This window comes from Orycteropus afer, unplaced genomic scaffold, assembly GCF_000298275.1.
Source record: "Orycteropus afer afer isolate SDZICR_OR568_19922 unplaced genomic scaffold, OryAfe1.0 scaffold00253, whole genome shotgun sequence".
NCBI classification, from domain to species: Eukaryota; Metazoa; Chordata; class Mammalia; order Tubulidentata; family Orycteropodidae; genus Orycteropus; species Orycteropus afer.
The window spans coordinates 2,318,672-2,331,975 of record NW_006921840.1 but is presented as its reverse complement, the minus strand read 5'-3'; the positions used below and the strand labels follow the sequence as shown (position 1 = coordinate 2,331,975).

General features: G+C 47.3%; 1 protein-coding gene across 1 annotated transcript in view; it reads right to left on the bottom strand.

Moving 5' to 3' along the window:
* Positions 1-12,826: 12,826 nt before the first annotated feature.
* OCRL (OCRL inositol polyphosphate-5-phosphatase) overlaps positions 12,827-13,304 on the bottom strand; it is a 66,814-nt gene continuing 66,336 nt past the window's right edge. Inside the window, exon 24 of the mRNA XM_007949751.1 lies at positions 12,827-12,951. Within this exon, the coding sequence (XP_007947942.1) occupies positions 12,827-12,951 (125 nt within the window). The remainder of the gene's footprint in view (positions 12,952-13,304) is intronic.

The following is a 13,304-nucleotide window of genomic DNA, read 5'->3' as shown; positions in this document are numbered from 1 at the left end:
GTATGGAAAGTGAATTTGCTCTGTAAACTTTCACCCAAATCACAATTTAAAAAGAAGAAGATGAAAAGAAAAACAACAACAACAACAAAGTTAAAAAAAAAAAAAAACAGTGTGTCTGTGGCAAGGGAAGGGGTGACAGATTGGTAGAGCTGGAAGGTTTCTATCTCCCATCCTGGGGTGGGGGTGGGGGAGCGAAGGAATGCCATCCGTTTTCTGGCATTACTTATTTGCCCCAAAGAGCCTCATTCCCTTTTCGTTCCCTTTCTTTCCACTTCCGGTATCATCTGACCAGTTCCCCCTCCTCCTCTTCCTCCTCCTTTAGTGGCTCCATCCCTCATCCCACCGAACTCAAGAAGGCAAGGGAAGAAAACGCTATTTAATTCAGCCTAGTTTTCAAAGAAGTCCCTGGGTGGTGGAAACAGTGAACTTGCTCAGCTGCTAACGAAAAGGCTGAGGGTCCATGCAGAGGGGCCTCAGAAGAAAGCCCTGGCAATCTAACTAAAAAAAAAAAATCAGCCGTTGAAAACTTTGGAGCAGGTCTACTCTGAAACACATGGGCTTGCCACGAGTTGGAGGCCACTACCAACTCCCCCCCTCAAAAAAATATTCTACGAGAATTTGGAAAAAAAAAAAAAAAAAACCACGCGGGGCCGAGGAATCCATTCCGACTTAGGGCTGCCGGGTGTGTTACAGAGTCGAACTGCCCCAGAGGGCTTTCTTGGCTGAATCTCTACAGAAGCAGGTTCCCAGGCCTTTCCCCCATGGTGCTACTGGGGGGCTTCAAACCGGCCAACTTTAGTAGTAGAGCACAGTTTGTACCAGGAATAATCACCCGAATTCTCAAAAACTAGACATAAATTATCAAGAAACAAGAAAATTAACTGTAGGTTTGAATACCAGTTTGACCGTGGGAAGCAATTAACGCTCTTCCGCCATCTGCTGGCCAAAGCCGCCTATCAGTAAATGAACCTCTCTCTCCCAAGCCAGGGCCACCGCTTGGGACAGAGGAGTGTCCCCGGATGTCCATTGCCCCTTGAGAGTGTGTTGTATGTGCTCCAAAGGGCCTCGAGGTGCACAGTGTCCAGATGGGGTCGTCGCTGGACGGGGAGCCCCCAGGCCTGCCTCCGCTCCTACAGCTCGGCGGAGTCTGAACCCAGCCAAGAGACAGCTGCGGCTGAGCAGGGCTGCGGCCGGGAGGGCGCGGCCTCCGACCGCAGGGAGGGGGCCTCGCCCCAGGGGACGGCTCCGCCCTGTGCTGGCTGGGACCTCGGCAGCCTCCTCTGTGCCGAGCGGGACACTGCGCATTCATTCCAGCAAACGAACATTTTCCTTAATCTCTTTCCAATGATAGAAAGTCATACATGTTCGTTGTAAAACATTTAGAAAACCAAATACAAAAGTAAATTTAAAAAATCATTTAGGTTGGCACCAAAGGGCGACCTGAGGAGCTTTCCTATCACCATCAGGGCCCCAAAGTCACTCCAAATACACATCCAAATGAAGTAAATATTTGGCTCGCAATGCAGAAGGAGTTGCAGCCTCCAGACTCCCCCCATCCTATCTTTCAGTGGCTGGAGTCTCTGGTGGTGCGAACAGTTAATGCCTTTGGCTGCTAACTGAAAGGTTGGAGATTTGAGGCCACCCAGAGGCGCCTCGGAAGAAAGAGCTGGCAGTCGACATCCACAAGAATCGTCCATTGAAAATCTTATGGAGCACAATCCTGCTGACACACGAGGGGTCACCAGGAGCCCGAATCCACTGGATGGCGACCGGTGGTCCCTTTCAACGGCTCCTAGACCTTCATAAAAGGAACCCTAGTGGCACACTGGTTCAAGCGCTCAGCTGCACACCGAAATGCCAGCAGTTTGAACTCACCAGCTGCTCCGAGGGAGAAAACTGAGGCTATCTGCCTCCATAAAGACTTACAGCCTTGGAAAACATTTCTACAGAGAAGGAAAGTATCTTTGTTGGTTATCAGGGAGGCGAGAGGAGGTGAGGGAAAACTGCTGGCTAGTTAAGAGACAGGTGTTGACCTGGGTGAAGAGAAAGGCAATGTGTGTTGTTGTTGTTATTATGTGCCACTGAGTCCGAACCGAATCATAGCGACCTCACTCTGGGTTTCTGAGGCGGTATCACTACGCAAGTAGATTGCCCAACCTTCCGAGGAGTGGCTGGTGGGTTTGAACCAGCAGCCTTCTGGTTAGCAGTCAAGTGCCTTAGGCACTACCCTACCAGAGCTCCCTAATAAGTGTGTAGCCAGTACAATATCACTAAGGAGAAAGAAGACACGGAGAGTACACAAGAGATACAGACAACAAAGGTAAATGCTATTACATGCCCAAGAGTGCACTTTCAGTAACAGCAAACACTAATCTCCGGTGGATACGTAACAGGCAAGAAGATCAGGTCTGGGTAGGTGAACAGGAATATACCCACAGGCATACATATTCCTACATGAGTATATGAATGTCCATATGCAGTGTAAAGCTAACAGGGGACAAAGTTAGGGTAACTTCTTGGCCACAACCAAACACTTTGAGGGAGTGAGTTGCTGGGCTTGCAGGCTGGGGACCATTGTTGCAGGGGACATCAAGTTCAACTGGCACCACATAGTACACAAAAACATTGTTCTACAATCTACTTTTTTTTTCCTACATCCTACTTTGGTGAGTAATGACTGGGATCTTAAAAGCTTGAGAGGAGCCATCAAGGATGCAGCTGTTGGTCTCTCCTTGTCTGGAGCAAAGGTGGGTGAAGAAAATTAAACATCCATTGACCATGAGAACCTCAGTCTATATGACCCTGAGACCAAAAGAACTAGATGGTGCCTGGCTACCACTGCCAACCACTTGGGAAGGGATCAAAAGTGGAGATCCTGGATAGAGTGGGAGAAAAATGTGGAACAAAATTGAAAAACAAACAAACATAAAAAGACCAGGATTACTGGTCAGACAGAGACTGGTGAAACCCCAGAAACTATGGCCCCTATATGAGCCTGGAATTCGACTCACTCCTGTGGCTAACTTACAGCCAAACAATAGACAGGCCTATGAACTGAACAACTACACCAGGGAGATGCATTCCTTAGAACAATCATCCAGGGGAGACCAGAAGGGCAGCATCTGCACAGGGAGAAATGCTGGGGCCACCACTGTGAACAATCCTGCCACCTAGAGGTGACTGTTGGTACACCAACTTCCACTATTTTTGTGCATATAAATTATTTTATATCCATTTTTTTAAATTTAGGAACTTTCAGTATATCCTTTCTTTTATCCTGTTTTTTCCATTTAATGTCTTTTTTTTTTTTAAGAAGCCCAACCCACTGCCATAGAGTTGACTGTAACTCCTGGCGGTCCCGTGTGTGTCAGAGTGGAACAATGCTCCACAGGGTTGTCAATGGCTGTGATCTTGTGGAAGCAGATCACCAGGCCTTTCTTCCGACGCCCCTGTGGATGAACTCAGACCACCGACCTTTCAGTTAGTATTCAAGCACAAACGGTTTGTGCCACCCGGTTTTTAATGTTACATCTGAGCACTCTTCCGTGCCAGTATTCCTTAAAACATTCCTTATAAAGCCTGCATAGTACTCTACTGTAAAAATCTACCGTTTGTTTACTCATGTTCTGGTTCGGGTGGCTGTGTAGACTGTTCTTCACTCTGAGTAATGCGGGATGAACATCCCCATGTGCTCTCCTGTGATCATTCCCCAGAAGTAGAATGACTGGTATGAATGTTTCCAGGCTCTTGGTACATATTGCCAAACTGCTTCTAGAAAGGTGACTTGAATTTACCCTTCTACAAGCAGCAGACGTGTTTGTGTTCCCTCGCCTTTGCCAACACTGGAGAAATCAACAACAAAGATTACTGGGTGCCAGGCATTATGCTAGGCGGTGAGGACAAATTAGGATGGGGGAGGAAAAAAGACAGTTTCTGCCTTTGAGGAATTCCCAGCCCGGTAGGGGAGACAGACACTGATCAAATAAGGAATGTGTAATTATAGAAAGTGATGGCATAAAAGAGCATTTGGCAAGCTCGAGACCTGGTCTGGGGTGGGGGTGGTCGGGGATGGCTTTTCAGAGAAAGTGGTGTGTCAGCCAAGACTGGAAGCCTTGGTAGGAGTTGTCTCTGTGGTGACAAAAAAAAAAAAAAAAAACTCACTGCTATCAAGTTGGTCCTGACTCATAGCAATCCCTCCTAGGGTTTCTGAGGCGGTATCACTACGGAAGTAGATTGCCCAACCTTCCTTCCGAGTTTCTGCGGTGAGAGAGAACATAAAGACCAAACACTAACCTGCTTGTCGTAGAGTCGATTCTGACTCCTGGTGGCTCCACGTGTTGCAGAGTACAACTGTTCTCCATGGGGTCCTCACAGCCCAGACCTTTGGGGAAGGGATCACCAGGCCTTTCTCCTGAGGTACCTCTGAGCAGACTCAAATGGCCAACCTTTCAGCTAGTAGGCGAGCACGTAACTGGCTGCGCCATCCAGGGACTCCAAGAGGGAGAGCACAGAGTAGAACTGAGCCCCATAGGGCTTTCTTGGTTGTAATCTTAATGGAAGCAGCCCTCTAGGCTTTACTTCATGGGGTGCAACTGAGTGGGTTCGAACTGCCAACCTTTAGGTTAGTAGCCAAGAATAAACCGTTAGCACCACCCTGGGACCTTACAGGGAGCATGTTGCTGTGTGCTGTCTGAGTCAATTCCGACTCCTAGTGACCCTGTAGGGCAGAGTAGAACTGCCTCAGAGGGTTTCTAAGGTTATAGTCTTTACGGAAGTAGACTGCCACATCTTTCTCCAACAGACTGGCTGGTGGGTTCAAACCACTGACCTTCTGGTTAGCAGCCAAGTACTTTAACCACTGTGCCACCATGGCTTTTTCAAGAGAGCACAGAGCATTCAGAGATCATCTTCCTCAGAAGGCAGCCCACATGGCTGAAGCAGAGAGGACGGGGGTTGGCCTGATATGCGACTTGCTGGAGCGGGGACGGTCAGAACTCTGAGAAGCCACTGAATGGTTTTAAATGGGGAGGAGGGTGTTGTGTTGTGATCAGATTTGCCTTGTAGAATCATTTTTAAAAAGGCAAATTCAGCAAGGCTCATTTTGTTGACCACAAAGCCATAGAATAAAATAGTGGTTCAGTGGTAGAATCCTTACTGTCCGTGCGCAAGACCTTAGTTCGATTCCCAGCTCAGGCACCTCACACGCAGCCACCACCCGTCTGCCAGTGCAGGCTCGTGTGTTGCTCCACTGCTTTCAGGGGCGCCTCCAGACCAAGACAGACTAGGAAGAAAGGCTTGGCAATCTACTTCCAAAAAATCAGCCTCTGAAAACCCCGTGGCTCCCAACGGTCTGATCTGCAACCAGCCATGGGGCTGGTGCAGGATCGGGCGGTGTTTCCTTCTGTTGAGCACGGGGTTGTCATGAGCTGGGGGCCAACTCCATAGCCGCTACCAACAACATGGCTGCTAAAGACAATTATGGTTTTAGAATACATCAGTATAATTCAATAAGTCCACACACAAAAAGCAAACTCCTCCAAAGTTGATAGAGCTCAGTATGAATAATTAAATGTGTACTCATTCCAGGAGCAACTATTGCATATACATATGTATCTTTAAGTGCTTTGAGTGACAATCTTTATTTATTAACCAAGTATCATTGAACACTTAACTCTCTGCAAGGCACTGCAGGGGAAAGTAAAGTAGGCAAAGCTGGGCTCCTGTTCTCACGAAGCTTCTAGTCCCAAAGGAGCATATTGAAAAGTTCCATCCTTTGGTGTATGGTGTGTTAAAATAGTGGTACAAAGGGAAGGAGTTAGTTCACAGCCAGGGAGTCATGGGCAAAGGTTTCCTGGAGGAGTGACGTTTGGACTTGATAGGATCTGTGCAGGTGGCGAGGGAGGGATTAGAAGTTTCCAGGTGGCTGGAATAGACTGAGCCAAAGTGCCGAGTGCGCATGAGTTTAGGGAAGGGGAAGGCACGGGAAGGCAGAGTGGGAGACTCAGCCGGAGAGGTGGGCCGGACAGCCTAAGGGGCGCTTTGAATGCCAGCCTGAAGAACTGGAACTTCAGTGGTAAGTGGCAGTGGGGGCACTGAGGACTTCTGAGCAGGGCAGTGACATTAAAGCAGAGCATTGGGAAGATTAGTTTGGCGGTGATATGGAGGCTAGACCAGGAAACTGGCAGCAGAGAAATTTGAACGGGGTTAAATACCCCAGGCCTGAGGCAACGAGGGTTTGAATATGGTAGTCGGGTGAGGGAGTGGGCAGTGGAAAGGGGAGGCCCGAGGGCATCACTGTGAATGACATGACCTCGGTCTCCTTCCTTCCATCCTCCCTACTTCCTTTTATTTCATCCATCCACCCATTTTTTTTCCTTCCTTTTCTTTTTAAAAACAGTTTAATGTATGTCCGGTCTTATAATAAAGGAGCTCTGGTGGTGTAGTGCCTAAGGCATTTGACTGCTAACCAGAAGGTTGGCAGTTAAAACCCACCAGCTGCTCCTTGGAAGGAAGACAGGGCAATCTATTTCTGGAAAGATTTACCATTTCTGAAACCCAATGGGCGTCATTATGAGTCAGAATTGACTGGATGGCAGTGGGTTTGGCTTTTGGGTTTGGTGGCATAGTGGGCAAGGCATTGGGCTGTTAACCAGAAGGTTGGCAGTTCAAACCCACAAGCTGCTCCACAGAAGATGAGGCAATCTACTTCCATGAAGATTTGCAGCCTTGGAAACCCAATGGGGGTTCCTATGAGTCAGAATTGACTCAATGGCAGTGGGTTTGGTTTTGGTTTTTGTCTTACAATGACCAGTCTTACTCATTTTGTTTTCTCCAGATCCTTATAAAGTGCCCTGCATTTAGCAGTTGCTTCGATAAATATTTGCAATCAGTAGCTGATTAGAAGTAGGGTAGGGGCCAAAATGACCAAGTGGTTCAAACCTGAGTGACAGGGAGACAGGAAGACGTGGGGGGAAGCTGGCCAGGGAGGAAGACACATTGAATTAGAGCTACTGGCAAGTTACTTAAAAATCAGTTGCCATGGAATCAGTCCCAACTCCTGGTGACCCCACGTGTGTCAGAGTAGAACTATGCTCACTAGGATGTTCACCAGCTTTTAGGAAGCAGATTGGTGCCTCTGGGTAGACGCGAACTTCCCATCTTTGGATCAGCAGCCAGCACGCTAGCCATTTTCAACACTCAGGGGGCTCACCTGAAACCTTGAGATGCAGCCAGAAGGGATAGTGATTTTTCTATATTATTATTGTACTAATACATATAACAAAACATTTGCCATTTCAACATTTTTTACTTGTAAAATTGTGACATTAATTACGTTTGTCATGTTGTGCATGCATCCCCACTAGAGACAGTGATTTGAAGGAGTGTCCCACCTCCACCCCCACTCTGGTTAAGAGCACAGATTTTAGCTCCGGTTTCCCATTCTGGTTCTACCATTAACTAGCTGAATGATCTTGGGCAAGTTAGTCTCTCTGAGCCTCTGTTTTTTTCACCTGTGAAAGTGGGATAAGTACTTTATAAGGTTGTCAAGACCACAAGGAGTCCTAATGGTGGTGTACTTACTTAAGGCATTCGGCTGCTAACCAAAAGGTTGGCAGTTCAAACCTACCCTCGTTCTGCAAGAGACTGAGGAGACTGTCTGCTTCCGTAAAGATTTACAATCTTGGAAACCCTATGGGGCAGTTCTACTCTGTCCCACAGGGTCACAAGCAGTCCGAATCACCTAAATGGCAATGGGTTTGGTGTTTTTGGTTTTGATGTTAACTGCTGTTACAACTGCCATTTATTTAGCACTTACGTGCCAGGCACTCTTCCAAGCTCTTTAAATGTATTAAATAGTTCCAGTCTCATGTTAACTCTCTGAGGCAAAGTACTATTATTACTTTCACTTTACAGATGTGGCAATGGAGGCACAGAGGTCAATTAACTCTTGCCTAAGGTCACACATCTAGTAAGTGGTACAGCTACAATTTAAACCCAGGCAGTCTGGCTGTTGAAGCCTATACAAAGAACCACTCATTTCCTGCCTTCCTACTCCCCATGGGGCAGGTATATACAGGCTCATCAAGAGATGAAGATGGTGGGATGGTATATAGCAGGCCCAGGGGTGGACAGCCAGTGTGCTTGTGCCAGGAAGTCCAGGAGTGGGAGCAGAGAAAGTAAATGCGGAGCGAGGAGGTGAGACTTAGGGTGAGGCACAGCAAAGATGGAGGCTGAAGCATTCAAAAGTGCTAGAAGAGTTTGCTGGGCAGACATAGAGTGTGCAAAGGTCCTGAGGCAGGAAAGAGCTGAGCTCATTGGCGGGAGACACGTCAGAGTATAGTGGGGAGAGGGCATGTAACTGTACACAAATGGTTCACAATAGCATGTCACTGGCGCACAGACTCCTAATGCAGCTCGGCAGGGTGGTGGTCCTCAGTGTGTGATCCAAGAAGCCCTGCATCAGCATGCTCTTGGGTCCTTATTCAGAATGTGGACTCCTGTGCCCCATCTCTAGGAGCTCTGGTGGTGCCATGCCTAAAGCATTTGACTGCTTACCAGAAGGTTGGCAGTTCAAACCCACCAGCCTCTCTTATGGAAGGAAGATGGGACAATCTACTTCCGTAAAGATTTACCGCCTCGGAAACCCAAAAGGGGTTGGTCGCTTTGAGTCAGAACCACCTTGGTGGCAGCGAGTTTGGTTTTTGGTTTTGGTTTTGGTTTGTGCCCCATCTCAGGCTTGAATCAGAATTTCTGGGGTTGGAGCTTGGTAACCTGTTTTCTAACAGCCCTCCCCGGTGATTCTACTGTACACTCAGATCTGAGACACACCAGTGCAGGGTTTTGTGGGCTCTGGGCAAGTTTCGAGTTTATTGTAAACTCCCTGGGAAATCACTGAAGGGTTTTCAACAGGGAGGTGAGGAGAGTGATGTAATGAAATCATGTGAAGGAGATGGGTATTATGCTGTTTTGTAGGTGAGGAAACTTAGCAGTTAGCAAGGTCACCCACAGCTAGGAAGTGGCAGTCTAGATTGAAATCTAGGTTTCTATGAGATAAAACACATGAGGCAAAATCTAACTGGCTAATCTAGCTTAAGGGTATAGGGTGTACCTTAGATCCATCTTCTTGCATGCTTGAAAAATTTCTTAATAAAAAATTGGAAAAAGTAACCAGCACTAAACCCAAAGCTTAAGGTTGTTTTAACACTAACCTAACAATGAGGAGATTGGATTAGATCATCACTAAGGTCCTCTCCCTAACATTTCAGGATTCCACTGTTGCAATGTGCGGCTTAGATTACTAAGCTATACCAACAGCCGGATCTACGACTTGTCCTGCTATCAGAAAGGCCCAAATGGTTACCTCCAGTGGAAGCCCTGCAGGTATGCAGTTTCTCCTCCAACCTCTAGAAAGGACGGCCCCCATGGCTGCTTTGCCAAATTGCAAGCTGCTGGGTAGAAACTGGGTGTCAGCTTTATCCAGTGGGAGGAAAGACACTCTCAAAAGGAAAAACCTTCTTGGGCCAAGGCTTTGGGTGGGGCTAGAAAAACTTCATGACAACACTGAGTCAGCACATTCGTCAGGGTCAAGCTCACAGTCAGAGGCAACTAAAGAGGGCCCTAGCTAAAAAGAAACGTCCAGCTGAGGCCTCTTCAGTCTCAACGGGAACAGAATCTGGTTTCACACGTTGTGGAGATGGGCAGGGCAACAGTGAAGCGTTTCCTCTTGAAGTGCTCAATCTGCGATTTCATCATCCCCAGAGTAATACAAGTTCAAATACGGCTTTCAAAAGTTGTCAAATGGATTATGTGAAAACAGGCTCTTTGGGGGATATGTCTGAACTACTGAGGTTATGTTAGCAAGGACAACTGGTTTCTCCCAAAATGTGTACGTGGGGGCTTGTCAGAATCTTGGCCAGAAGAATCCTAGCTCCAACCAGTGTGACATTCACGTGCATTAAGAATAAACATCCTTTCCTCTAACAGGGGACCTCTGGTGGCATAGTGCCTAAGGCATTTGACTGCTAACCACAACAGGATCAGTTTCTTTTCTGAATCCTTAGGATTAAAATAAGGGTACCGGGCTAGCCGGGCTAGCCTCGGAAAGTATGTGGTTTCTTTATTAGCCTCTGAACATGCCTGGCTTCTTCTTATCTGTAAAAACCATCCCACTGCCATCGAGTGGATTACGACTCACAGCAACCCTAAATGACAGAGCATAACCGCCCCACAGGGTTTCCAAGGCTGCAAACCTTTACGGAAGCAGACTGCCCCATCCTTCTCCCACAGAGCAGCTGGTGAGTTTGAATTGCTGACCTTTCAGTTAGCAGTCAAGAGCTTAACCCCCGCCTCACCAGGGCTCCTCTTCTCATCTCTACTGGCAAATATACTGAAAATTCTTGCAAATGATATTTCCTTATAATGGGCCAGAAATGATAGTGGCTGATGGGACGGCAGCAATGAATGGTAAGTGGGCCCCAGGACATAAGCCTCCCTCCTCGGTTCTTCCTCACCAAGACCAGTTTTCCACACAACATATATTTATTCAGAAAAAAATCTGCAATAAATTATAATAAAAAAAAAGATGACACGAAATACATAATCCCACTAGCAGCTTTGCTTAGTGACTAAGACATTTGGGGAAAATATAACAAACAATTACAGAGTAAGAATCAGAAAACAGTGGAAGGGAGACTAATGGGACTTCACCACTAGGATCTGAACCATCTCTTCCCTAAAATCAATCAAAGCAGAGTCCTTCTAGACCAGCTGGATTGGAAATCTTATGTTAGAGGAGCTATGGAACAGTCCGTTCGAGGTACTTAGGAATTAGAGGTTGGGGTCCTGGAATAGGCACAGTAGGGAAGCAGACTCCTTATGTCTATTTCTCGTCTCCCCTACCTAGAGATTGTCTAAAATCCTCAACCCTGTAGACATCCCATGACCAGAGCCAGAAAGAAGGTGGTGGCCGTGAAGCAAGTTAGTGCATTTACTGTACAAAGGAGGAGGACAGCTGCACGTATGCTGCACACAGCCCCCACCAGCCACACCTCCGGTCATTCAAAGACCCCAGGTTGGCAGTGCACTAGCAAACATGCCTAGGAGAGGCATTTCCCTGTCTTTGTGTCACTACCTTGACCCAGCACCTAGTCTGACTCTCCTATGATCACTTTCTAGCCTAGTTGAAAGGACAGAACTCTTTGATCTCAGTCTTCCATTAATGATAAAGATTCCTATTTCCCTAACTTCCAATCAGGAAAGGGTTTCACTAGTATATTACATGATACGTACCTTTTCTTTTCCCAAAGAGCCCAACTTTTGAGAGATGGGAGAACTGGAGGGCCATGCAGTAGTGGTATTCCCCATGCCCCTCTCCTTAGGCATACTAGAAGAGTCACTGAGTCGATGCCTGAGGCCATGCCCAGAGCCTGGATGTTACGGTCCTCAGATGTAACATTAACAGGCAAGACTGAGTTGACTCAGAGAGGTTGAAGTGAAAGAAATTCAGGAGGAAGCTGATCGTATCAGGCAGTTTTGCAGAGTCCTTGGCTGGTGGCTTGTTTGCCAACCAATATTTTTTTGTCTGTTTGTTTGTTTGTTTGTTTTTTGGGAAAGGCTGCACCCCCAAGCTTGAATAAATGAAAAGCTCAGAGGGTTGTCTCAAGTGGGAGAGCTAAGGTGCTTGGTTGGTCCTATTGCCCATAGTCTCTTTACACAGCACTGGACAAGGTGACTGTGGGAGCCGAGGGGAGTCTGTAAACCCTCTACTTACAGGAGCTGGCTGGAGAGTGAGTCTGCTGAGGGAGGGGCTCCATCTGCCCCTTGGTGTTCATGAGACCCTGCCAAGGCAAGAAGCCGTACCTCTAGGGAGGCCAGCGTGAGGTACACAGGCTCCCTCGTTCACTATGGTGCAAGTGTTGCTCTGGAGGTGGTTTTCTAAGTGGGGTGGGTTCCAGGGACACCCAGGATTTGTCCATACCTATCATCTGAAGAATTAACAGGAAAGTGGTAGGAGGAAGCAGGACCTGTCCAATGTGAATACCATCACTCTTGAAATACTCAAAATGCTTCCATTCTGATTGTGATTCTCTCCCAGCAGTGGGATACTATCTTCAATAGTCCCTAAAGTTATGCTACTGAATGTGATCCGAGACAAGAGACTAGGGTCCAACCCAATACAGACCAACAAAAAGGCCAATGTTACAGAGACATGAAGATGTCATTGTAGTGGAAATGCAGAAACACATGTTAACAACCACACGTACACAGTGAACTCACTGTTGAAGACACCCAAGGAGTCACGAGTAACCCAGACTTCTTTCAAGGTGACAGTACCAGCGGAGTACAGAGGAGATAAAGGGAGGGGGTGGGCTAAAAGTGCTTTAGATGAAGGATTACAGACAAGTCTGAGCTACAGCAAGTAGTGCTTTTAAGCCTAGAGTGGGAACGTCTCAGAATCTAGGCCTAGGGTGCTAAGGATGATCGTGATAACTGGGTAGGAGAGCAACAAACACATCCCTAGGTAAGGAGTGTAAATACAGATCTCTTTGCGTTATAAGGAAAAAACACAAAAACACCAAAATACAGTAACTTTGGCTTGGCAATATAAGTCTAAAAGTATTTTGCTGTGTAGGATACGGTAAAGGGGTAGAGGAGGGATTAGGAGACTCTCTTCCTTTTGCATCATAAACAAAACCTTTTCATGCCAAGAGCCTTGAAACTCTGTAGTACACCCTTTGTGTGGTATGACTTTTCAAACCGTTCGGAAACACCTGGAGCCCAAGCTCTTCCACCTCTGGAATCTCAGAGAAGTGTCAGAGGAAGAAAATTAGTCTTCATCGTTCCCAAGCAAGAAAACCAGAAGGAACTGGATTGCACGCTGGCGGTCACTCGGAGTCTGTCTTGCCATAAGGTTCGGTGGAGGCCGGAGGAGAAGACTAGTGAAGAGAGTAGCTAGAGGGAGGAAGAGACAGGGCAGAAACTCTTTGTCAGACATAACCTCAGCACAACTTCAGAGCTGGGGACTGAGAAGACAGGGGACAAGGACAGTAGGAGGGAAGTGACTGCCATGTGCTATACATTAAGTGGAGTTCCTGGGTGGTACAAATGGTTACCATGCTTGGCTGCTAACCAAACGGTTGGAGTCCACCCAGAGGTACCTTGGAAGAAAGGCCTGGCAATCTACGCCTGAAAAATCAGCCACTTGACACTCCTATGGAGCGGCGTCCTACCGTGACACACACGAGGACGCCGTGGGTTAGTGTGGACGCGACAGCAACCGGTGCACCTCATGGAGAGTAGACACT